Source organism: Drosophila miranda, chromosome 2 (assembly GCF_003369915.1).
Source record: "Drosophila miranda strain MSH22 chromosome 2, D.miranda_PacBio2.1, whole genome shotgun sequence".
Lineage (NCBI taxonomy): Eukaryota > Metazoa > Arthropoda > Insecta > Diptera > Drosophilidae > Drosophila > Drosophila miranda.
This window is the reverse complement of record NC_046675.1, coordinates 32,492,275-32,517,457: the sequence shown is the minus strand read 5'-3', so window position 1 is coordinate 32,517,457 and position 25,183 is coordinate 32,492,275. Positions and strand designations below refer to the sequence as shown.

Here is a 25,183-nt window from a genome sequence, read left to right as displayed (position 1 = left end):
AAATATTCTAGTAGTTCGCATATCTTGAAAGGTGTTTTATGTCTCAAGCCGCTGAGCAAATAGAAACAGTGGGGCAGGCTGTACAAACATTGGTTACGCGAATCACAGGCAGAATCACAGATGTTTCGCCTACCAAAACACTGAAAGATCTATCCATATGTTTATTCAATCGATCGGTATATAATACCTTGGAATCGTTCAGTGACATCTTCTGAAGACGGCCCACAGCTACATACGCGTATAATGAAGATCAATTACCTTCATCCCAGCTTAAAATCTAATCAAAAGTAAACCGCCGAATCCGTGGAATTCGAATGGATCTTGGTGTTGTGCCCAGAGGCCAAGGTGGTGGCCGACTGAGTGCGTTGCTCCGTGAAGCTGAAGGAGAACCAGCGATCATTCTTGCCAAAGTTCTCGCCATCCTCCAGGGATGTGGGGAGCGTCCGATGCAGTGTCTCTGGCAGTAAGAGACACAAGCAGGCTCCAAGGAGCGAGATCAGGCCCAGGATGATCTCCGGCATGGGGGAGAAGATGCTCCGAGTGTACAGGATGAAGGCGCTGAAGAAGGTGAAGGCATAGCCTGCCACATGCACCGCAGCCACACCCTGTCCCCTGACACACGTGGGAATCAGCTCGGTGGCATATTGAGCCCCGGAGTTATAGGCGACTGTCACCCCAAAGCGACCCACAACCGAGAGGCTGACCAGCAGAGTGGTGGCTGTAAGAGAAGGGGGATTATATCCGGTTATTCTTTGGGTTGCAACTCACTCTTATCTGTGGCAGGGGAAGCAAAGAGTATGCCACCCGTCACCGAGATGAATATTCCACTCAGCAGGAGCGAAATGGAGGCCATAGCCTTGCGTCCGATCCGATCTTGGAGGGCGATGATCAGCAGACAGGCCGGCAGAATGGTGGTGGCGCTCAGCGAGAACATCAGAAATGGCGAAATGCCAAGACCTTGAACGTTGCGAGAGACGGCATCATAGCAGAGGGTAATGACCATGCTAAATCGGGAGAATCCCAAACAGAAATCAAATCAGAAATCAGATATATAGATGCAGCCACTCACGATTTGAAGAACAGAATGAGGGTGTTCCTTCTTAGACGCGGGGTCTTGAACAGATCCAGCAGATTGGGGGTGGCTTTGGTGTGCTGCTGACTGAACTTGCACTCCTCGATGAACTCCTGGTAGCTGCTCTCGTCCACCTGCCGGCCATTGATCTTGGCCACGCGCTTCAGGCAGACCACGGCGCGGTCGTACTTCTGCTTGGAGATCAGCCACTGGATGCTCTCCGGGACGATCAGATAGAAGAAGGGCACCAGCAGGAAGGGCAGCGAAGTGGCCAGGAGGAAACCCTGCCAGCTGTGCATCAGGACGGCAATCCAGGGAGCGGCCATGGACCCCAGACAATAGAAGAAACCAATGCAGAGGCTGAGGCCCACTGTGCGCAAGGTGGGACGCATGTATTCCATGACTGAAAGATCCGAGACATACTGTAAAGAGGGGTCTATATGGGAAAGAGATCTTCCGCACTCACCCAGTATGTACATCATCACAAAGTTGCTGTCCGTGGCAAAGCCAGAGACCAAACGGAAGACACAGAAGAGCGTGAGATTGGTGCCCCAGATGGTCAGCAGATTTCCGACCATGGCAATCATATTGGCCACCACCAGAATGGGCAAACGACCCACCACATCCGCGAGGAATCCCAGCACCAGGGTGCCCACCACGGAACCCACAAAAAACATGGACTGGCCGAGGGTGAGCTTCCAGGCGTCCTCGCAGATCCAGTTCATGTCCGAGGTGAAGCTCTCGTAGCCCATGAAGAGCTCGTAGTCATAGCCGTGACAGGTACTACTGCCACTGCCATTCTGTGCCGAAGAAACGCAGCTTGACTCACTGGGAGGCTTGCTGCCAACTGGCAGACCATCCGCGCACCTAAGCGTATGATTAATATCAAGTATGCGTCATGGGGGCTGGTGTTAGGTATTGTTTTACCAATATTTGGGCACAAAACTGATGATCGTCTGGGAGTAGTAGTGCAGGGCAGACAGCATATTGATCAAACAGAAGAGCAGCAGCATCAGCAGCTGCAGGCGATTGCAGTCGCCGCATTTCTCCAGTATTTTGTCGACCTCCAGCATGGTGTGATTCCGCACTCGCACCACTTGCATTCACTTTGCCCTCCACTCTCTGCACTCTGCACTCTGCGATGAAATGGGAATGGGAAATGAGACCCGTTTCTCTGTTCATCTTTCGCGCTTTTAATTACAAAAGCCAATTAGTAGCTAAGCGACAGAGCGACAGAGCAGCTGTTCTATTTCTTTCCGTCTCAGCTTCAGATTCAGATCAGAAATAATTTGGATAAATTATGAGTTTGACAGCTGAAGCCTTTCGTCAGAGAGATGGAAAACAGATGCGGATTTCTGTTTGCCACAGAGAACGCTTTTATGAAGCCATTTTCCATAGATCATCCGTAATAATCGGCTTTGGAAAAGTGTCACAAAACTGTGTTATATATTCCCATTACATCACTATATATTTTAGGGACTAATAGTGGCACAAAGGAAGTGCCCAATCATATGAAAACCAATTTCAATAATCACTTTTTAGCTTTCTGTTCATCTGTTATTTCTCTCCATTTAAGGAATAAAAGCTATGACACTCTCTTCGCGAAAACAGAACTTACACATACGACCTGCAGTTTTCGACTGGCAGCTTTAATCTTTCGGGGCTCAGGTCTCAAAAAGGTGTCGAAAATTGGCTCAAAAGTTGTGATAAGAAACAGACCTTCGCGCACCCTGCCGTCTGCACCTGAATCTGTATAGAAGTACTAGTAGAATAATGGAATAAACTCAGTCAGTGACCGCTGCTTTGTCGTTAATTCTTATGGGAGTCTGCCGCGAAATTGCAATGTCAACCGCACGGAACGAAAGTAGAGTTGGATTTGAGAGGCTCTCGATTCAGATTCAGATTCAGACAAAACAAAATAGCACAAAAGCATGCGCCACTGCTATAGCAGAGTGTATCGAATAGGGGATGCCCAGTAGGGAGATCGAAGGTATACAGAAACCTCCAATCCAGTCCGACAGATAGATTTTAGATTCCAGTTTTTAACAAAATGTGTTGGGAGGAGTATGATGATAGACTCTAGTTTCCACTTAGTTTGGAGCATGGCTCATGGTTTTATGCCCAATTTGGTTCGTATCCTTGCCAGTGATATTGAATTTCATTGGTTCTTTCGGTTGTGCTTTTTACTTCGATATTGCACATTTTGGGGTGGTGTTCTTTGTGGGGATAATTCTGGGAAATTTCCCTCCATAATCACCAGGTAGGTGGTAGCTTCGGTTACTCCTTTGCTCTGCTCTCAGCTGTACATATCGTTTGACCCAATAAATTATCTGCAACCAACCATCTCTTTTTCCACATATTCTACTTTTAATTAAGGGGTAGCAAAAGCAACAAAAAAAGTCAGGAAGAAATGTTGGCGACACTGTCCGCTGGAACGAGGAGATAAATATAGATTTTTGGGTTCGCCGATTTCTAGCATGCGATGCAATTTGCCGACTCTTATTGTTATTATTATTGTTTTATTATGACGTCGCAGTAGGCAGCGATTGCATGTGGATAGGCCTGGCTTTTGCATTTGTAGATTTTGCCTACCAGATATCTCCGATGCGATGCGATGCGATGCGATGGGATGGAAAAATATTGCAACTTTTGGCTGTGAAAATGAGTGTAATCATGAAAGCAATCAGCAGTTATCGGATTGTAATAATACGATGCCACTTAATTCTCTACAAATATTAAAAGCAAACAAATCATCGCTCTGTGATATATTTTAGGCAGTATCAACAGCATTTTCTTTGGGTTTTTGTCTTCTGTGAAAGCAGGGAAAGTACAAGAAACTCTCGTTCAAGGCGAAGCTCTCACCATCCGCCAGGTTCTCTGGAAGTTTCCTGAAGTTAAGAATAGAATGAATGAATGATATACACAGATATATTCAAGGACATACTTATCCAATGTCTCTGGCAACGTGAGGCATAGGCCAGCGCCAAAGAACATCAGGCAGCTGATGAAGATCGATGGCAGGGGCTTGTAGTATTGCGCCAGGTAGATCACATAGAATGCCACGGAGCTGGAGGCCAGACCCGCCACATGGATGTTGGAGAGGGCTCTGCCCCGAACGCTGGTGGGGAGGATCTCCGCCGCGTACTGGATTTCCGCGTCGTAGGAGACGGTGGCTCCGAAGCGACCCAGGGCCACCATGATGGCCAGGAGGACGGCATTCTGCTGGGGATCGAGAAAGGCTATGAGGCAGCCCGTTGCCGTGGTGATGATTCCACCGGCAAGGAGAGCCGTACAGGCCATGCCCTTGCGTCCGATCTTGTTCTGCAGCAGGAGGATGGCTACTCCGGCGGGCAGGTAGGCGATCGATGTGAAGGAGAACAGCTTGAAGGGAGACGTGCCCAAGCCCTCCATGTTTCGGTTGATTACATCGCAGGAGAGCGTGATTATGACCCTGTCAACAGAACACTGTTTCTTAGAGTCTTTGGGATATATCGCAATCCAAACACTCACGACTTCAGCAGCAAAGTCAGTGTAAACCGACGCAGGCGGGGGGTCCTGAACATTCCCAGAAAAGTGTCCTCCTGGCTGTTCACCTTCTCCTCCTCGCTCGTCTTCTCGCGGTAGTACTTCACGAACTCATCGAAGGCGGAGTCCTCCACTTGTCTGCCATTGAACTTGGCGACTCGCTTGAGGCAGGCCACCGCCTCGTCGTACTTCTTTTTGGTCAGCAGCCACTGGGCGCTCTCGCAGATGAGCAGAGGATATACCAGGACTCCCAGAGCGGGCAACGAGGCCAGCCAGAGGTAGCGACGCCAGTTGCCAATCCAGATGGCAGCCCAGGGGGAAGTCATCAGTCCAAAGCAGTAGAAAACAGCCAGGATGATGTTGAGGCCGAAGGTACGACTTTTGGGACTTAGGTACTCAAAGACTAGAAAAGGGATGGTATAGTTGAGACTTTGGGTATTATAGGTGCTGCCACTCAAGTCTTTATCGATCAGGGGTACCGGGAACCCTGTTGAAAGTTAATTGAAAACCGATGATTCCACCTCCCAATAGGGATCACGAATTGTAAGAAGGAATCCTTCTGAGAGCATATTTTATGATATATTTCCCCAAAGTGTGCCTAACATTTAACCTTTACTTTTTCGTGCCCTGCGCTGCTCTGGTAACGGCCTTACCCGTTTGGGTGTTGCCGCATGGATACTGCATCCACGATCGCGTGCATCGCGCCACCAGCTGGACCATCGCTGGCCACAAACTGCTATGCCGCGATACCCTCCACTTACCCCGCCAGAAACCAAACGGATTTATTATGGTCTGATTTATTATTTAGAATGCGAGTAGTGCCAGGAGGAGGATGAGGGCAGGCCAGTGTTGAAATTAGTTAAAGTATGGTTTCCGCAAGTTCTGCATAAGGGCACGCTCCATCTGTTGGAGCTTCTCTGGAGCTCTTCTGTTGGAGCAAATGCTGACGCTCTCACTACAATACGTTTGCCCAGCATCGGAGCAGCCTATAGAAGACCACAGAAATGATCCCCAGCAGCCCATTATAAAACAGCCAACCGAATTTCGTTAGCGGTGGCGGCTCACGAACCAGGTCATTTTTAATGCACTGGACATAGTAGGGGAGTTGGGACTTGTGCAAGGCGTGGACCAGCAACAGCAGCAGCACTATGCCAAGCAATAGATAGTCCCAATAGCTATCGCCTTGCGGGTGCTGCTCTTCTTCATCATCAGTGTCGTCTAAAATCCATTCATTTGGCTCGCCCATATCGCACTCGCTGCCCGTAGTCCAGCCATCTTCTTCATCGTTTACTAGGCTACTAGGCTCCGACATATTGGAATTTTCTTTACGGCTTTATGAGTGATTTAAAATATTCTGACAGCTTTCTCACAGTATTATTCAGTATTTTAGTGTTTTCTAATCCAAAAATTCCGATACAAAGGGGGGGAACCAGGGTAGTCTCAAGCGTTCCTGCATATGAATATGTGGAGCATACGAGTATCTGCAAGGAGTATTGCAAGGGCGACACCAAGACCAAAAGCCTTGGCCCTTTTTTGGGATGCCAGTCGGTGGACCGGACCCTTCCTATCACGCTATAGCATTGCAGACTGTGCAGAAATGGAGGATGGCCAGCAGAGCAGGGGACCAATGATATGGAAAATCCTCGGTCTTGATCATAGGAGACTTTCAAAACTAAGTACAGTCAGACAGATAAAATAAAGTCATAGTATAGTACCCATGTATATTTCTACAGATTCCAAAATTGACCAAAATGTGTGCTAGACAATGTGATGATAGAGCAGTTTCCATTTTTTTTGGAGCATGGAACTTGATCTCGGGACCATGTTGGTTCCTTCTCTCTGTATATTTCATATCGCAACGTAAGAAATCGGAGGATGGCACGGTTGTCAGTTATGAAAAATTTTGGTATGTGTTTTGTATGATTGTGTTTGTTGCTGCGATAATACACACTCTGAGTGGGGTACTGCTGCTGTTTGGCGTGTGGAAGGTGAGTGGAGTGATTCCTTATCCTATCCTTTGTAGTTTGGCTTATTGTTTCTGCAGGACTATGGAGGAGTGTTCTTGGTGGGTATGGCTATTAGCAATTTTTTGCCAATCGTATTGGTTTTAACCGTAATTATACCAAGTAGGTACCAAGTGGCCCAATTATTTTGATATATGGTTTTTCGGTTACTTATTTCCTGTGCTTTCAGTTATACAAGTTTCTTGCGTGCTTAGAGCGATCAATTACTGGAGATCGAACTGGCCTTAGTTCCAGCTACATATGTCTAGATCATGGAAACTATTTCTTATAAATCAAAATTAATGTATAAAAGACCATAAATTATCAGTATAAATAAAGGAAACATTTCAGAACTGCTATTCAGTTTACTGCCGTTTAAAGCGTTTCCAATGGAAACGAATAAATGAAAAAATTGTATACGATGAACGAATCAATTTTCTATAGGATAAAGAAATTCTAAAGGGAGTAGTTTTATTGCATTATTTTAAAATAATTTCAAACAAAAAAGGTCAAACGCGTGAGCACAAATTTATTTTGCAAATACACATTTTACTACACATCAACTACATATTGATGTAGTTAACTAATCCCCAGAAGTATGCTACAAAATGCGAATCAAACACGAAATCCATGGGTATCGAAATAGGGAGTGGAGTCCCACTTACTATTTCTACATATATATCGGCTCGTACTCACCCAAGATGTACATCAGATAGTACATGGTATCCGTGGAGAGACCCGAAACGAATCTGGCGACGGCAAACCAGTGCAAGGTGTAGACGAAGGAGGTCATAAAGTCACCCGCCGCCCCGCACAGGGTGGCCAGCAGCAAGGAGGGCAGGCGACCAATGTGATCCGACAGGAAGCCAAAGGTCAAAGTGCCCACCACAGAGCCCAAAAAGAACAAGGACTGTCCCAGAGCGGGCTGGTGGGACTTATCACAGACCCAATTCAGCTGAAAATGAAAGGGGGAAAATTATGATGATGATGCAACTTGGGCATGGATTAGTCACCTCCGTGGTGATGCTCTCGAAGCCGCTCTCCCGTATGAATATCCAATCGGTGCAGACACCATGCTCCGAGGCAACGCCCGTGCCATTAATGACATTCTCGAGGAGCGTGCAGGATGGTTGCGAGACATTCGAGTACACCGTGCGCAGCTCCTCCACACCGAAACCCTTGAGATCTTCGTGGGCACACCTTTGGAATGTAATTTGGGATACACTTTGGGCACTTCTGCATCTGTGACAGTGACACTAACCAATGCTCGGGCGTAAAGGTGATGAGAGTCTGCGAGAAATAGTGCAGCGATCCGAGAATATTCGTATAGCCATACAGCAATAGGATCACAACCTGGAATTTCCCATAGTTTCCGCACTTGTCCAGAATTGCAATAAAGTCCATGGGGTGGAATCTTTTCCGACTAGAACCGAAACTGGCCGAAATCAGTGTCCAACTGGAGTGAAGGGCCCCCAAGAGGCTACCAAATTGAGGATTTTTTGCTGCAATTTTCGTACAAGGTACGTGTGAAAAACAGCTGCCTCCACATGTGGGTCGGGTAAACACATTTCTCTCAAAGACTTGTGCATTATCTGCAGTTCCATTTCCACTGCCATTTCCCTCTGATAACCTCCATTCGCGACATTGTTGCATTAGCCTGACATTCTTGTTGATCAATTGCTTTGATCTTCTGGCTAAAAATAGTTAAAACATATGACACAGCCACAGCCACAGCCACTGGCACGACTTTGATTCCCTGCTATACTTACGGGTACGAGTGGCTGTCGTTGCAATGCAATGGCGAAAAACAATGCATGCAGCTGTCAATGGCTTAACCGATCGCAGATACAAATTTGCGGCCATAAATTAAGCGCACAAAACGGTAAATATACGTGGAATTGTCGCAGACACTGGCCTGTGGGAAGTGGTGAAGGGTATGGCTATGGTATATGATAGCTAGAGCAGAACATGGAGTGCACTTTAAAGCAATCAATTAGGTAATAGTTACAAAATATTATCTACAGTTTCCTTCCTATAGAAATCCTTCAAGACATATATTACCATATCCTCTCGTGCATTCACTTGTACTGTACCCCCAATCAAAGAGTATTATTAATGACATTATTTGCTTAGATATTGAGTGTTTCGGCCTGGCCTGCCGACATCAGCACGTTGACCTTTCGCTTTATTAGGCGGCTATGTTGGCAGGCAGACCCCGACCCCTGTCTTCTCTCTCTCTCTCTCTCTCTCTCTTTCCAGGCACACTCTTAATTCAATTGCGGACACTCTGACCTTTTGCGCATGCGCGCAGCGCCATCGACTGCCATTTCATATGGAGATCCCATAGCCTGTTCTTCTGGGGGCAAACTAATTACCAAAAAAAGAAACAACAAAAGCAAGTCCTAGACCGGTGTCTGTATGATAATTTAACATTTCAATTGTCGTAAAGCGAAATAAATTTTCACATAATTGCCGAAAAGTTGAGGTCCGTCCAAAGGCGGGAATCGAAATCGAAAAGCAGAAAAAAGTGAAAGGGCAAGTGGCTGTGGCTGTGAGTGAGGTCCCTTTAAATGGTTTAGCGGAAGAATAACCTTTCTAAGTCGACACGATAACAGCGCCAAAGTTGAAGCCAGGCACACGATTTGCCAAAGCCAGTGCCAGTGCCAGTACCGCCAGGTGGTGGCACCACCACGCAGACACAGACACCATAAACGACTCCTCGACTTGTTTGTGTCTGTGTCTGCGCCATGTGCATGATCGCTGAACTTAGTCTTTGGTCTCTGGTCTCTGGGTCTCTGGTTTCTGGTCTGTGGCCAGGTCTCGTCTCTCTTGATCTTAAATTAGTTTATTGCTGGCTGCGCCATGTGAAGCAGGCGACATTTGCCGCCAGTTTTGACTATAAATTGCCAGAACGCCATCCGAGTGTCTGCAGTTTCGGTTACTTCTTCTAAAGCGATTGTTCATCGTTGTCGCCGTCGTTTGGGATCCGAGAGTTAACTGTGGAGGATACCTGTGCCACACAGGACAACGTTATGCTGAAGGTTGGCTCTAGTACTGTGGATTACTCTGTGAAGACCCCCGCTAACCCCTAGCCTCTGTGTGTATCCCTCAGATATTCCTGCTGAGCGCCGTGCTCGGCATTGCCTGTGCTGGTGTCATCGGTCCCGGACCTGGTCCTGGTCCGTACTATGGCGGACATCCTGGGCCCGGTCCCGCCCTGCTTCATTACGGGGGGTATGCCCCGCATCCTGGTCCGTATGCAGCACCCAAGCCTGCGCCCGCACCAGCACCAGCACCGGAGCCGTACGATCCCGAGCCCAAGTATTCCTTTGGCTATGACATCCACGATGGCTACACGGGAGATCTGAAGAGTCAGCACGAGACGCGGCATGGGGATGTGGTCAAGGGCAGCTATTCCGTGGTGGATCCCGATGGCACCAAGCGCACAGTGGACTACACAGCCGATCCGCATCACGGCTTCAACGCAGTGGTGCGAAAGGAGCCGCTGGCCTACAAGCCTGCCCCTGCCCCTGCTCCAGCTCCCCTGCATCTGGCAGGACCTGCTCACGGACCCATCCCACTCCATCTGGCTGGACCTGCGCCAGCACCTCCTCTACCGCCTGTGCCCAAGGCTCCCCTGCTATCCTATCCTCTGGCTTATAGTCATCATGCTCCAGCTCCAGCCCCAGCCCCAGCTCCTGTGCCCGTACCCGTGGCTGCTCCTGCACACCATTTCCACCCAGCATATCCTGCCCTAGCACACAGTCCGTACGCCCACTATCCAGCACCCGCCCCGGTGGATCCCCACGCCTACTATCATCACTAAACACAGAGACGGTGGCGGTGGCGGCGACTGTTCTGTTCTGACCTGATCTGACTTGATTTTCCTTCTATTTCTGCTACTCCGTGCCTCTCTCTATCTCTCCTTTGCCTTTGCTGTGTTCTTGGTGGTGTAGATTGTCTATAAGTCTATAAGGCTTAACCACTAGATCTATGTACATACTATATGCTATCGTTAGTAAAAGATTCTGTAGCGATAACTAGATAAATAATCAAGAGATCCATTAAAACTCCCATCTGTTTCTTTAACGCAATTGATGTGTGTTTTATTTATTCTTGTATCGCAATGGTTTTTTTTTCATATATGTATATGTTATATGAGATATCGTATATATGATATATGGTATGTATAATTATTCCGATTATGTCTTGTATATAAACGTCACCACCATATAGTCGTATGTATTATATAAATGTATTTCCAATGTATATATCATATCATAATATGTTTTTTTATGTTATGCATAGTACTAGAACAGATTGAAATGTGTGATACGATATCGTGACTTCAAAAAGTTCTCCCTTCTCTCCTAATTCTCTTTTTTTTTAGGTATACAATTTAAATACGATTATAGTCCTTAGTTTTGTAATAAACGGTATCAAAAGATAGGTACAATTGAGTCATATGCCTGCTACCCACTAAATTAATTTCGAATCAACGGAAATAGCATTTAGTCGCCGCCAAGCTCTCGGGGCTCTCTCGTTTGTCTATCTGATTGATTTGCTGATCGATGGATCTATAAGATACTTCAACTAGGTGTTTCTTTTGGGGTCTTTAGGCTGAGATACATACCATGGAAAGTGCTGTGCTCTTTAGGGGGGGTAGGGGCTTGCATTTGGACACAATTTAGCTAAGTATTTGCTTAGAATAAGTTACTATTTTATCAGATATTTCCATATGTTAAATAAGCGGCTAATATAGCTCACAATATACTGTTCATAATTCATAATTTCTTCGTTGATTGTTTGGCTTCCATCCCTAATCCTCCTTTCCCGGGATAATGCATAACTATATATCGTATAAATTGTTTATCATAGACAACCACTTGATGATGATTCCACTGAAGACTATTTTGGGATATGCTTGAATTGCTTTTGCTTCTGATATTTCATTACACATAATATTGTTTATCCGTATAAAAGACTTTTGGGCAAATAAACAAATATAAGTTGTATTCAAAAATGTATTCAAAATGATTAGCAGTTTTTTCTTCTGGCAGCTTTTTGGCTATATTCTCAACTCTTAAATTCGTACGAGTACTCCTACAAATTGTATTTCGATCTAGAAATATTTGGTATATTTTTTTATTGGGTCATATATGTGGGGTTTTTCGACTAATGATTCGATTACGATAGATTAAGCATTCATTGGGTTATCATTGGGTTTTGGTTCATTTGTTTATAACTAGAAACGGAGGGTTTTCATTTATTAAAGTTTGATTGGTGATTGGTTATTGGTAGGACACTCCTCTCCTTTAGGATTTGTGGGATTCGAAAATTTAGCTAACTGCATTTTAAAGATACATCATAGCTACACATCTACTCGTATTCTGTATATCTCTAGTAGGTATTACGGTATATAATTCATTCTAGATTTATAGTCTGTTTTTTTCTTTTTGGGTTGGAAAATGTTTGAAACCAAATGCTTGATACACGTAAAAGAAGAAGTTCCGTTTCCTAAATCCTGTTCCATATTGTCCATATTTTCGTACTTAATTTCGTTAACTAAAAACGTGTAAATATTTCAAGAGAGATAGAAGTTCAACTAAGTATTGCTATCATATATATTTTAGAAGGTATATTTTTATATGTTAATGTTGTTTTGTGGGTTAAAATCTTACTCTCTTTTGTGGTTATACTCGTATTTGATTGGTAAATTGCGATATTTCTTTCTGAATAGACATCTAAAGTGGTATTTTTGTGGTATTTTTAAGGTATTTTAATGGTATTTTAAAGCGGTTGTTCGTAGTTCATTATTTAAATTTTTTGTTTAGAATAATTTGACTAGTTTGCAATCAATGGAATGATTCGTTTTATGATAGGATTCTGTTAGATGTTAGAGTTAAGTTTAGAAATAGAAAAAGGTGGTCCATTTGGTGATCGTATTCGTGTCAGCATATGATTTGTTTAGGTATCTAGAAATCTACATGTAATCAGAAATTAAACTCAAAACAGGACGGGGGGGATGTTCAATAATAAGTTTCTTTAATTAAAAACATTTTGCAGCACACACTTTCAGTTAGCACAGATACTAGATAATTAATATTAAATAATATTAAGAGAAATAATACACAAGAACTATCGACTCGACTTGGAGAATAAATAGAGTAGAATAGGAATTAAAAAATTATGAATAAAACTCTGTTGGATTGTACATTTCGAAAGGCTTATTTCATAAGCTTTTCCAAAGTGATATGGTATGGGGTTCTAAGTCGGAAATATTTGAAATTTGATACTCTTTCTTTTAACAATTTCTGATTATGCTTCAGCTATGATATATAGGTTTTTCCCTCCTTCCTTCCATCCATTATTTTTATAGATATATATATATGTAGAGGGTATAGCTTTATGGGGTATATGTATGTATCGCTTAAACCTTAATCTTTTCTGCATTATTTCCAGCTTTCAATATGTATGTATCCTCTCGATATATCGTATATATACTATATATATAGATTTCTGTTGTATCTTTTCCATAACTACTAAAAAGGATCGATCCTCAATCCTCAATTGCATGCATATTTTGTGTATAAATAGGGGACTGTATCCGTATCTTGATTGGATTGATTTCAGTTAAGTATCAAAGGGGTTTTTGCTGCTCTTAAGCTCCACACAGGTCTTCTCCGTCATCGTTGTTGTGTTTGTGGTGGTGGTGTTGCTGCTGCTCGAAGTCTCCTCTTCATCCTCATCTTCTTGATCCTTCTGTCGGCTGCTGTTCTCCACTTCCTGTTCGGTTATGATGGTCACCAGGCCACTGGCTTTTTCTAAACAAACAAAAACACAGATATTTTGGTATAAGTAAGGTTAATCTTTAAGGACTTTCTGCTGTTCTGCTGCTGCAAAAAATAATAAAAGACAACACTCATTGTTTTGTAGGTCATTACCGGGCACTGAGATTCTTTCAATCCATTCAACATTTTTAGGTGAGATCTGACCAAATGAGAGCATAAGAATGCAAAAAGCAAGAGAAATATATATTCCAGATTAGAAGAAATCACAATCAACAGTCAAGAAAGCACAACATCAATCACAAACAAATAAAGTTCTAGGAACACAAAGAAAAAAAACCCGAAGAAAAATGAAGGAACCGAAACTTTAAGCAATTTCCGCACCATTCAAGTGCTGCTGCTGCTGTTGATGTTGCATCAGACTCGAGTGCGGTGGCGGCGGCGGACGTCCGTCGTCGCCCAAATATCCTCCGGACATGTCAATGCCACCATTTCCCGTGAGAGCACCTCCTCTCTGAGAGTGATGCTGCTGTTGTTGCTGCTGTTGCTGCTGCTGCTGTTGGTGCAACGCATTCAGTGCCCCACTGAGCTGGTGCTGATGATGCTTGGCCGCCAAATGCTGCTGCAGATCGTTTTGGAGTCCTGGCACCATGATACCCTCTGAGGGTGCGTGTATTATAGCAATCGAAAGGTTAGTCAGAGTCAGGGGGCTTCTCCCAAACCTAATTCTAGTCCTAGCAAAACTCCTTCGAGAACTCACTTGAATTGTGATCGTAGTGTCCATTCTGTTGGTTCATCTTAGCCGGGGAGTCCGTGTTGAGCTGCGAGGCTGTGACCGAACGGGTTTGCAGGGTATTCGGCTTCGAGTTGAGTGCAGAGCCCGGGGCACTGGGCAGGCCGCTGCTGGTGGCACTGCTGCCGCCATTCGGCTCGTCCAGGAGCTGTCGCAGACGCTGCAACTGTGCCTCCAGCTGCCGATTGTGATCCTCGAGGATTCGCATGCGCGCCTCCAGGCGACCCTTGTGCTGGCGCAAGAGTTGGGCCTCCGCCATCATGTCCTACAAGAATAAGAGACGATTAGCGGAGATCTTAGAGGGGAGAGGCTATCCCACCTGTCCCTGTTCTCCTTGGCCGCCTCCCAGTCCTCCCGACATGCTGCTGCTGCTGGAATGCTGCATGCCATTCGTGTCGTCTGGGGTGCCGCTCTGCTGTTTGGTGCACAGCTGCTGGTACTCCGCCTGCAGATTGGCATTCTCCTCCTCGAGATCCCGTATGATGGCCTCCAGCTCTTCCCGCTGCTCGGCGTCCATGGCGGCCATCACCTGGACAGGACTCTTTGGGGCACTGCTGCCATTGCTGGTGCCGGGCAGGGCCTGGCAATACTGTGCTATCAGCTGGTGCTCATCGTCGCTGTCGGGCGTCGAATTGGAGCCCGTGCCGCCGTACTCGACCTGCGCGAGCCGTGAGGCATACATCTCCAGGCGTGTGTGCATGTCGCTCTGCAGCTGGTGGGTGGTGTGCTGCGGACTGGGGGCAGGACTCTCCAGGGCATCACCTAAACGATCAGGAAAGGATGTTAGAGTATGTCTGGCGCCTGTGCCTTTGCCCATGGCTTACCCTCGAGGACACTCTGGACGGGCAGGTAGCCCACACGCGGATGCTTCTTAAAGTATTTGCGACTCTTGAATTTGTTCTTCAAAGCGCGTGTAAAGTCGCGCACATCCTCCGTGGAAGTGGTCTACAGATAAATGATTATAAATCAGTACAAAACCATGGAATAATCTACAAATATATCTTTACCGTTGTGCAGTATTCATGCATCGGATGCGTTAGCTTGTGGTTCTTGGCATTCCTTCCGAAGAAGAAGCACTTTTGGCACATGTCAAAGTTGAAGCACTTGAGGCAGCGATACCGGAAGCCCACGATCGGATACTCCTTGCAAATGTTGCACTTGGCCTGATGCTTGGCCGCCTCGGCGGCAGCCAGACGATGCAGCACGGGCAGCCACACCAGACTCTGGGGCTCGTGCTGCAGCCAGCCGAGGAAGTGCTGCAGTTCGATGGAGATCTCCTGATTGCCATCGATGGCCTCCTGGGAGATGCCAGCCTGTTCGAGGCACGAACGCACAGAGGGCTCAATGTTGGAGCCACCAAAGGCGGCCACTTCGCCCAGTTGTCGGGGGACCTGAAAAAGGGAGCACAGAAGATCGTATTACTACTCCCTGGAAGGGGATCCACTCTCTTCTCTTACCTGTATGCAATCGTGCAGCAGGAGTCCCAGTCTTCGTTGATCTGCTCTTCTTTCGGTGTCTGCCACCAGGCGGAACAAGTAGCGATACTTCTCCTCGAGATGCCCCTTGCAGAGCAGCACCAGGCCCACCTTGAAGCTCAGGACACGGATCTGGCCGGTGCGCTGCGAGTCGTAGACATTCAGTATCCAATTGATGGCCAGGTCCAGCATCAGCGTCAAATCAATTTTATCGATTGTCACATAGAGCGAATGCAGCACCGTGGTCATGTCGGGTATATCGATCAGCTTGTCGTTCTGTGCCCTCAGGCCATGCCGATCGAAGGATTCGCAGGCAGTGGCCATCGTAATCCTATCGAGGGCTGCAGCACAAAAAGGAGATAGATTTTAGTGAATGTTTTCTGAGTGGAAGATTCTCCGGGCCTACCCAATCTCTTTTGCACAGAACGCAGCTTCATGGCCGTCCTGTAGGCGGAGAAACGTATCTCATTGAGATCCGCCAGGCCCTTCATTAGCTCAATCATATCCGGATGGTCCCAGTGTGTCGTCTCACGTTCGTGGCTATCATTTGAGACATCATCGTCATTAGGAGGGTTACACAATCCGTTAGGGACACTGATACTCACTCGATGTAGTAAGGCACATTGGCTGCCGTTGTGGCCCTCTCCCAGGGGGGCTTAACGCTCTGTCCCAGATTCGGTAGCGGTCCAATGGTCCCACTGTTCGATGTGTTCCGTCCATCGTCCCCGTTCTCGTGCGTCTGCTGGGCCCCTGCCGCACAGAGCACCTTCTGGCGCTCATCCATGGCAATTTGCAGGAGTTTCATGCTGCAACGACAACGAAAATCCCTCAATGAACAAGCGACAATCGAAGGATAAAGGGCGGGGGCGGGCACTCACCGAGTATTCAAATCCTCCAGCTTTGAAAGGCAGGGCGTGGGCACAAGCACTTGATTCGCCGTGAAAAAGGATTGCTGCTCATTACAGTCGTCCAGAAGGGCACTGGCCGTCGTCATCTTGTCACGCAATCGTTGCAGCTGCTGCATCTGCTCGTTGGCCTCCCCCACGGACACGGGCGACAGCCAGGAGTTCTTTGTCTGCTCGGCCAATGCCACACGGGAGCTCAGATCCTCGAGTATCTTCTGGAATTGACGCATTTTCTGGTGAACGAAAGAAAGAGCACAAAAGGTTTACGAATTAGTTGGGTAATAAAAGAGATTCTCTGCGGAGGTAGAGGTGTTTAAAGGGTGGATAAATATATATTTGAGAGTGATTCAGGTTGTGGGGGAAGCCTTGAAGCCTTCAGTATATTGCACAGAAATAATCTAAGATTTTTTTTTTGTAATTTCCTGATGAAAATTGCCATTGTTTTGTGACTTCTTTTCTTTACTTTTAAAGGCAAAACTAGGTTTATTTAATCAAAAGGCAAAGGGCATATGTGCCTCAATAAAAATGTTCCATAAATATTTTTACATATTTTTAGAGCAAATAATACAAAAAAATACAAATACTCAAGTGTATAATTATACCATAGCGAGCTTAAGGCCTCAGTAGCTATAGCCCCATACATTGTTAATACCTAGTTTTAACTATTTATTAGCTTTATATAATAATAAAAAAATAATAATACAAAAAATTAATGTAATATTTAGTGTTTAAGGCCTTTTAAATTCTACCAAAACTGTAATAAATATTAACATAAAATATTCCCTAAAAAATCCTCCTAAGGTGGAACTATTTTTAATTGAAAGATTGATTTTAATTATAACAATAAAAACTCATAAATTCAATCTTTAATCTTCAAACTTTTAGGTCTATAAAAAATGCATAAAATATTTGCAGTAAATTCTGTAATTTTTCTCAATGAAATAAAAACCTCATCAATTTCTAGCATTTTTTATAGTAAAAAATATTCTTCCTAAAAATATATATTAATATAAATAATATAAATTTAAAAAATGCATAAAATATTTGCTGTAAATTCTGTAATTTTTCTCAATAAAATAAAAACCTCATAAATTTCTAGCAATTTTTGTGGTAAAAAATATTTAATCTATAAAAAAACTAATCCTAAATCTTCAATCTTTTCCAAGATTTAAAGCTTTACAAATTGCATAAAATATTTGCTGTAATTTCTATAGGTTTTTTTTAATAAAATAAAGCCCTCATAAATTTCCATTAATTTTTGTAGTACAAAATATTCATTCTATAAGAAAACTAATCCTAAATCTTCAATCTTTTCCAAGATTTAAAATCATTAAAAATTGCATAAAATATTTGCTGTAATTTCTATACTTTTTCTCAATGAAAGTTTCCTTGGAAAAACTTTTTAAAACCCGTAAAATGTATTTATTATGACTGCAAAAGAGATTTGCTTTCCCTCCCTTTTTGTCCGTGGATCAGCCATATATCCTTTACACCTCCCCGTAAATTGCTTCGTTCTTTGCATTAGAGCCAGAACCAGAACTGCCTTTGCCCTGCTTCTGGCCAACATTATAATCCCCTTGACGGGGCCCATAATAAGCCGTTACAGCTGCAACAGGAGCAGCGGCAGGACTCCCCCCCCCATCCCCCCTGCCCAGACATAATCGTAATTAAAGTTCTACCAAGGAGAAGGGAGAAGAAGGAGTACAGAAGGCTGTGCCTCCCAGAAGAGTATCCACAGTAACGTCTATACATATATCCTTTGGGGCAGGTCCCTGTGTGTGTGCATGCAAATGAAATGAAATGCATTTTCTTGGCTGCTGGTTCTTCCTTTTCCTTTTTCCCTGCCATTGTCTTGCGGAAAATTAAGTTTTATGCACATGACCAAAGGAATAGCCAAGAAAATTAAGCCAAAGGATGCCACTGGAGCGTAGCAGTGGAGTCATAATAAACAAGCGACAAAAGCTAATTATATATGATTAGTGCTGGTAAATGATGAGCCACTAGGATAGCTCTTTTGTGCAGGATATGGGAGCACTGCTGGAAGAAAGGATTCTGAATAGATGGTTTTGAAAAGATGCTGAAGGATCCAATGGGAGCTAAAGATTCGTTTCTTTGAAGAGAATACAAGAGATTCATTGCCTAAAAGGAGGGGGAGTAAAATGGCGCTTTATAGGGAGATCTTTTGCTTAGGAAGTACTCGTATTTATTCCCCAGTTCCGTATGGATTTCCTGCTCAAGGAACTGCTCAACGGGTTTCCATTTGATTTCCAAGTTTTCCCTCAACCGTTGATGTTTTCTTATTTGAATTTTGAAGACCCTTTTCCGGCCTTTTCAAGCCTTGATTGATTCTTCCATTTTTGATTGAATTTTATGGAAATTCCGGCACAGCATATCTTTCCCCTAAAGATTGCACTCTTTTTTATCGTTAATCCAAACATTCCAAGAATTTTCATCGAAATTCCTGCCTTTTCCCTCCTCTGACTATCCATACGTCTATCTATCTCTCTATCTATCTAACTATCTATGTATGTATGTATATATCTAACTATTTTTCTATCTCTCTATCTATATATCTATCCAATCATCTATCTATCCAATCATCTATCGATCCAATCATCTATCTATCCATCTATCTCCCTATCTATATACATATCTTTCCATCCATCTATCTATAATCTTTCTCTCTATGTATCTATCAATCTAACTATCTATGATTCTATACATCTATTCATCCATCTATCTCTCTATATATCTGTCTATCTATCTATCTATCTTACTATCTATCTATATCTCCATCAATCCATCTATCTCTCTATCTCTCTATCAAACTCCCTACCTCTCTCTCTCTCTCTCTCTCTCTCTCTCTCTCTCTCTCTCTCTCTCTCTCTCTCTCTCTCTCTCTCTCTCTATCTATCCTCCAGGAATCTGCTATTTTTTTGTCCATGCTGCCTTCGTGCCTCACAGTTGCATCTTCATTAGCAGTAAAAAGGCTGCTGCTTTCGCGTTACCGTTTATGCTCTTTGCCCTATTGGGGGTAACCCCCTTTGCTCCCCTCATGGCTCCCCATTTGCTCTCTTCTTTCAGCACTTTTTCCGCTGTGCCAATTTGGTGCTTTGTAACTTTAAACTGGGAAAAGGAGCATAAGGAGCCCAAGGAGCACAAGGAGCAGCCAGTAGCATCATGCATCCAAGAGACGTGCAACAGGAGTCGAGCACAGAGGAGAGCCCACCAGATGTTGCACACGTTTCATTTAGCACATTTTCCTTCGACACTCCCCGCCCCCCTGCTCACAGCCCAGTGCTTGGGAAATTTTCGCTTTTCAATTTTTACCTTTCGCACCCCATTCCGCCTTCCATCTGTCTGGCATCCCCCGTCCCCCGTCCCACCGTCTGGTGTCTGCATTTTCCATTTCCATAAACCGAGCAACAACAACAACAACAAGAGGGAAAACTTTCATTGGCTCTGCCTCTGAGCTCTGCTTCTGCTTCTGCTGTGGCATTTTGCATGCAACAAGCACAAATGCATTTTCCTCGTTGCTACAGCAAAAAGGCAAAAGTTTTTCCCTCAAACACCGCCCCCCCCCACCCTGCTCCTTCTGCCACTCCTTCCACTCCTTGCTGTTCTTTCGTTTACTTTATTATTTCATTTAGTTTTACCTCTCTCTCCCTTTCTCCCCCCTGCAGTTGGCTTTCCCTTCTGTGATGCTTCTGTGTGTAGTTTTTTAATTTAGTTTTCTTCAAGTTTGTGTTTTTGATTTGCAACTTTTCCTTTAGCTTTTCCAGCCTTTAACTCCTCTTGCCCATTGCTGTCTCCTTCTGCTGCTCCTTCTGCTGCTCCTTCTGCTGCCTTCAGGCTCCTCTGGCTACTGGGACAGCGTTTATGCCTCATAATGCCAAGCCCCCACATGGGTCCTGTCTGCTGTCTCTCTTTTTTCTCTCTGCGTGTGTTTTTCCTCTCTCTCCCTCTCTCCCTGTCTGTTTTTTCCTCTCTCTCTTTCTCTCTGTCTGTTTTCCCTCTTGTTGTTTTTGTGGCATCTCCCAAGTGACGTCCACTGATGGGGCAATTGTTTCATTGTTTTCTTCATCAACTCTTCTTCTCTTCGTTTTGTTTTTTTTTTGCATGCAAATCCTATTTTCTTGTTTTTCTTTTTAGGGGATTTTCATTGGGGGGTTGTCTTGAGCCACGGGTTACCAATAAAACTGGGTGGAAGGTGGAAATTCTCATAGATTTTCTTAGAAATTGAGTTGTTTTTTTTTCGGAGTTTAGATGAATTCAAGGCTGAGGGAAAACTTCATTTAGTTTGTTTGGGTTTTTCCTCGAAAACACTTCTAAAACATTCTACGAATTGCTCAAAAATAACGTTTACCTTTAGATATCCCTGAATGATTCAAAGAAACAATATTTTAGGCTTCCACTTTTATCGGGTGATTGGAAATTATGAAAAATAATTTTTAAATGAGAGCTCAAAGATCTCCTCTTTGGTTGGGGCCTAATCTCGAAAGATCTTTCATGCCCATCAGACAAGGGCTTTGCCTTGGCTTCGCTTGCAAGAACGTTCCTGCATGAAAATCACCCGATAAAGCTCTCTTTGCTTGAGCACATACGAGCGCTGCTGATTTTACATCATTCATGCTCTCCCCCTCTACCCTGTCTGGCGACCACGCTGCTTGTTATCGTTTCGTTGCGTTTCGGGTGGCTGTGGCTTCGGCTCAACAATGATCGTATTCTAAGCTCGTATGATTTTACTCATGTGCGGTCGGCAGGCAGAAACTTTTTTCAATGGCGTTGAAGTGTAAAACGGAACGGTCCTCAGTCGCAGCGCAGTTTATATTCATATGTATGCGTGTAAAACGGTGCACTCAGTGATTTTGCGGTGCTTTGAGTGTGTGGAGTGAGTAAAAATGATCGAAACGAGGCACGAGCTGAGTTTTGAGTGATTGCCGGAGAATTTTAGCGCTAAATAAATCAAGAAAAATGTGATTTTTGCAGTTCACTGATGCCTACATCTTTAAGCCAATTGTAAAATATGTATGTGTTCCCTAATTGACTTCTTCTGCTAAAATTTCTATATATGTATTTTGTGCTATTGAATGGCATTACCGATCCCTTGTTTTTGGAATTGAAACGCAAATTTTACAGACAACGCGCCTCCCTTTTATTTCTTTTATCATTTCACCTGCACATACAATTGCTGGCCGTTCTCCCCCTACCAACCCTCTCATCGCCTACCCCTCCTCTTTTAATATTCCATTGCTAATGAGTCGTACACATAATTTCGCCCTGCACTGTACTGCAGCACAGCTCCTTCCTCTCTCCACTCCACTCTCCTCTGTTTCTTTTGTGTGCGTATTTTCTCTTTATTTTTTTCTAATTAGCAGCCACAAAGGCTCCACTGGAGCCTGTCCCCAATTTGCCGTCGTCCATTGCAACGGGGCAGCAATCAATAATTTGATGTTTACAATAAATATGCAACACACTCTGCCGCACATTTCCAACTCCCTCTGTTGCAGCAGCTCCTTTAATTAGTGGCAGGCAAAAAGCCAACCAAGTGGTCGCCACCGCCGTCGCCGCAACAAAGAGACAAGAAAGCTGTTTGCCATCGAAGTCTCATTATGGAAGGCAGCACGAGGGAGAGGGGGAGGGAGGGTGGTACAGTGGGCGGTGGGTGCCACTGATAACACGGGGCAATGCACTTTTAAAGCTGCCTCCTTGGGAGAGAAGAAAAGTCGTTGGGAAAAAGGCAGCGGCAAGAAGAGTTTAATCAACGAAGGCAAAGTCCATGCAACATTCATGCCGCTGTGTGTGTGTGTGTGTGTGTGGGGCAGGCAGGGAATCCTTGTAAAGTCTTTAGGCCCCCTACCTGCCCCATAGTTGTTGGCAGCCGTCCGTCTACTTAAAAAGTGCAACACTGTGAAATGTAATACGTTTTTCCTTTCCCGTTTCACGCCCCTATAACAATTCCTGGGCACACCCCCACCACCCCCTGGGGGAAAAGTTGGTTAAATAAAGAAAAAGCTGTCGCCATATTTTCTATGGCATCGGCGTTGCTTATTAAAAATGCAGCCTTTGTGGCATGCCTCCTCTACCTCATGCCCCCTCTAGGGGAAAAGCGCTGTGCCGTTGTGTGTGTGCGCTTCTGATGGAAAGCTTTCATTTCTAATTGACAGTTTGAAGGGTTAAGGATTGATTTCGGAAACAGGAATGTCCCTAGTCCTTGGCGAAAAGGATCCTTCTAGGGGTTGGGGGGAGTTCCCCAGCTAAGCAGAGATTTCCGCCCCTCTCTCGCTCTCTTTGGATACCCCTCAGCCTCTTTGTGTTGCTCTCTTTTTTGCCCCATATCCATGGCTCTGCATCTCTCTTTGAGTGTTTCCGCCCCCTTGGACTCCATTGAAGCGCGAAACGGAAACGGAAATGGAAATCCTTTGCAGGAGCGTCATTAATTAATTGAAATTGCAAGTGAAACTCAAAGAGACAGGTACAGAGGGAGAGCAAAGAGGAAAGAGAGAAGGGGGGGAAAAGCCAGTATGAGAGAAACATGAAAAATGTTGGTATTTTTTGTATTTAAAAGCACTCTTTAAAAATAAAATGAATCAGGTTTTAAAGGGAATACAAAATTAAAGAAAATTCAATGAAAATACCCCAAAACTGCAGTCAAGTAACACTAATATTATAAGCCACCAGTGTAAAACCTTTAGCCAAGACACAAACCTCATTTTCATCGCGCAATATGCCCACAACCTGGAGGAACATGCGTTCCGCATCGTTCTGTGGATCGTAATTCGAATAGGTGTCGTCCACCAGTGTAATATCGCCGAGACGGCAGTGTAGCTGCTCCTCGGACGAAGACGAGTACAGCGACAACATGTTGCGTCGGCGTTCGTTGGCAACAAGTTCAACGGCAGAAACTGCTGCCGCATGATCTGCTGCTGCGTCTGTATGATCTTCGTCGGCGCAACCGCTGCTGCTGCTCAAATGCGAATAGCTGAGGCTCAGCTGGCTGCTCTGCTGCTCCAGCTCTTCCTCGTCCTCTTCGTCCTCCTCCTCATCCTCGTCATCGTCGTCGTCGTCGTCTGGTTCGAGCTCGTGTTCCAGTTCGGTGCCGCCCGTGCCGCTGTCGCCGCTCTGCGAACTGGCTTTGGCCGTCGTAGTTTTGTTTTTGTTTTTGGTTGGAACTCCTCCTGCCGCTGCCGCGGCTCCTACTCCTCCTGCTCCCGTGACTCCAAGATTCACGACAATCATGTGCGAATCCCCGCTGCTGCTGCTGCTGCGACTGCGATGCTTCATCGAACGGAAGGGCGCCAGCAGTCGGCGTCGTGTGCTGCCCGTGGGCGTGGCATAGGGGGGCAGGAGCTCGATGCGAGGGGCCCCAGCATAGCGTTCCAATGACCTTGACTTGCCAGTCTCTCCATTGCTGTAGATCAGGGCTCCTCCTGGTCCCCCTCTCCCGCCGCCTCCTCTACTGATGTGAGAGTTCTCTATAATTTCGCCGGCCTCATCGCTGGAACTGATCGCCGCTGAAGCACCAACAGTCGCCGTTGCTGTTCCGCTGCCTGGAAACAGTCGCATCCTTAAATAGTGTTCCCTCCTGTGGATGCTGGAGTTTTCTTGTTCGAATGTTGCTTTGGTTGGTTTTTTTTTCTTGCTCGAATGTTCGCTGGACTTAATTAATCTTTCTTTATGCAGATTTCAGGTTTTCCTTCAGCATCGTTTTAGGGCACATTCTTGCGTAATGAACGGGGCTGCGTTCTCTGCGCTCCTCAGATCTTCTCTGTGTCGTTTATCTATTTATAAAAACCGGTTACACAGGATTCACTTCATTCTTTTACATTTAGGATTATTTTTAGTACGTTTTTCACTTGATTTCACTTGATTTTTCTTTGCAAATATGACATGCGGCACACCCCATACCACCCCACACCGCTTGAGGCCTATGAATACCCAAACAAATACAAATACAAGGAAACACTTCAACAAATACTTCAAATGTGTGACGCGAGTCAATAAGCCACTCAATTACGCAGAAATTTTCCCAAGGAATCTGTGCCTCTGCCTCTGCCCCTCTCACTCTCCTAATTTCCACCTAATTTGGAACCCACGCCCCTGACAAACATGGACATGTGTACACTGGGAGAAAAAAAATAATTTATGTATAATTTCGTCTGAGATTGGATACACTTAAGATCTATTTATTGCACTATTCGTAAATATTCCTTAAATAAAAATATGCTACAATGTAGTCTGAAAGAAATAACCATCGGAAAGCCCAGCAAGCATCCTCAAAAATGCCTGAATTCTGTCTTGGAAGATCTTTATTTGTATACCATTTTAACCTTCTTTTTTTTCTCAGTGTATACGTTAATTATCCCTCGAACATCTCTTGAAAATTGTTTGTCAAGCAAAATGGTTGATTTAACTGCATTCTGTTTGCATTTCTGCCCTATCTACCTGTCCCTCTCTCTCTCTTTCCCTCTGTTTGTAAGAGTGTGTAAATTATGTTGGGCAACATTTACTCATAGATAAGACCACACTCCCACTCCACCACTCCCCACTCCCCACTCTCTAACCACTCGAATGTGTTTCAGTTAAGATATTTATGGTCTTGTCTTCATTCTGTTCTGTTCT

General features: G+C 44.8%; 5 protein-coding genes across 24 annotated transcripts in view; 2 read left to right on the top strand and 3 right to left on the bottom strand.

The window, feature by feature from the left end:
* Positions 1 to 93: 93 nt before the first annotated feature.
* On the bottom strand, positions 94 to 2,940 carry LOC108157324 (organic cation transporter-like protein). Its single transcript, XM_017289340.2, has 6 exons — positions 2,691 to 2,940; positions 2,000 to 2,208; positions 1,539 to 1,939; positions 1,070 to 1,475; positions 769 to 1,004; positions 94 to 718 (listed from the first exon to the last, which is right to left on the bottom strand). Exons 2-6 carry the CDS (start codon positions 2,173 to 2,175, stop codon positions 282 to 284), a joined length of 1,656 nt encoding a protein of 551 aa, XP_017144829.1. The 5' UTR covers positions 2,176 to 2,208; positions 2,691 to 2,940; the 3' UTR covers positions 94 to 281.
* Positions 2,941 to 3,822: 882 nt separating this feature from the next.
* LOC108157771 (organic cation transporter-like protein) lies at positions 3,823 to 8,696 on the bottom strand. Its single transcript, XM_017289956.2, has 8 exons — positions 8,609 to 8,696; positions 8,370 to 8,515; positions 7,862 to 8,294; positions 7,614 to 7,800; positions 7,297 to 7,555; positions 4,583 to 5,000; positions 4,017 to 4,523; positions 3,823 to 3,960 (listed from the first exon to the last, which is right to left on the bottom strand). Exons 2-8 carry the CDS (start codon positions 8,461 to 8,463, stop codon positions 3,843 to 3,845), a joined length of 2,016 nt encoding a protein of 671 aa, XP_017145445.2. The 5' UTR covers positions 8,464 to 8,515; positions 8,609 to 8,696; the 3' UTR covers positions 3,823 to 3,842.
* LOC108157773 lies at positions 6,007 to 6,971 on the top strand. Of its 2 annotated transcripts, XR_004471986.1 has the most exons (4): positions 6,007 to 6,273; positions 6,331 to 6,585; positions 6,642 to 6,723; positions 6,791 to 6,971. XR_004471986.1 is itself a non-coding variant. In XM_017289958.2 (3 exons), exons 1-3 carry the CDS (start codon positions 6,349 to 6,351, stop codon positions 6,847 to 6,849), a joined length of 378 nt encoding a protein of 125 aa, XP_017145447.1. In that variant the 5' UTR covers positions 6,285 to 6,348; the 3' UTR covers positions 6,850 to 6,970. The 2 variants fall into 2 exon arrangements, 1 of the variants encoding a protein (XP_017145447.1); XM_017289958.2 differs by lacking the exon at positions 6,007 to 6,273 and having other exon boundaries at positions 6,285 to 6,585; positions 6,791 to 6,970.
* Positions 8,697 to 9,521: 825 nt separating the features above from the next.
* LOC108154982 (cuticle protein 7) lies at positions 9,522 to 10,706 on the top strand. The gene is made up of 2 exons (XM_017285521.2): positions 9,522 to 9,641; positions 9,713 to 10,706. The coding sequence occupies exons 1-2, from the start codon at positions 9,633 to 9,635 to the stop codon at positions 10,424 to 10,426; spliced, it is 723 nt and encodes a 240-aa protein (XP_017141010.1). The 5' UTR covers positions 9,522 to 9,632; the 3' UTR covers positions 10,427 to 10,706.
* A 1,920-nt stretch (positions 10,707 to 12,626) lies between these two features.
* LOC108154978 (dystrophin) overlaps positions 12,627 to 25,183 on the bottom strand; it is a 179,820-nt gene continuing 167,263 nt past the window's right edge. For 8 of the 19 annotated variants that reach the window (XM_017285505.2, XM_017285506.2, XM_017285507.2 and 5 more), the window contains 9 exons: positions 16,535 to 16,794; positions 16,262 to 16,462; positions 16,063 to 16,196; positions 15,639 to 15,997; positions 15,189 to 15,572; positions 15,006 to 15,126; positions 14,501 to 14,943; positions 14,149 to 14,446; positions 12,627 to 13,424 (listed from right to left, as the gene is read on the bottom strand). In XM_017285505.2, the coding sequence (XP_017140994.1) occupies positions 13,234 to 13,424; positions 14,149 to 14,446; positions 14,501 to 14,943; positions 15,006 to 15,126; positions 15,189 to 15,572; positions 15,639 to 15,997; positions 16,063 to 16,196; positions 16,262 to 16,462; positions 16,535 to 16,794 (2,391 nt within the window). In that variant the 3' untranslated portion in view covers positions 12,627 to 13,233. Of the gene's footprint in view, positions 13,425 to 13,544; positions 13,591 to 13,624; positions 14,049 to 14,148; positions 14,447 to 14,500; positions 14,944 to 15,005; positions 15,127 to 15,188; positions 15,573 to 15,638; positions 15,998 to 16,062; positions 16,197 to 16,261; positions 16,463 to 16,534; positions 16,795 to 23,269; positions 24,343 to 25,183 lie in introns of those variants that run through there. The other 11 variants (XM_017285502.2, XM_017285503.2, XM_017285504.2 and 8 more) reach the window with 9 other exon arrangements.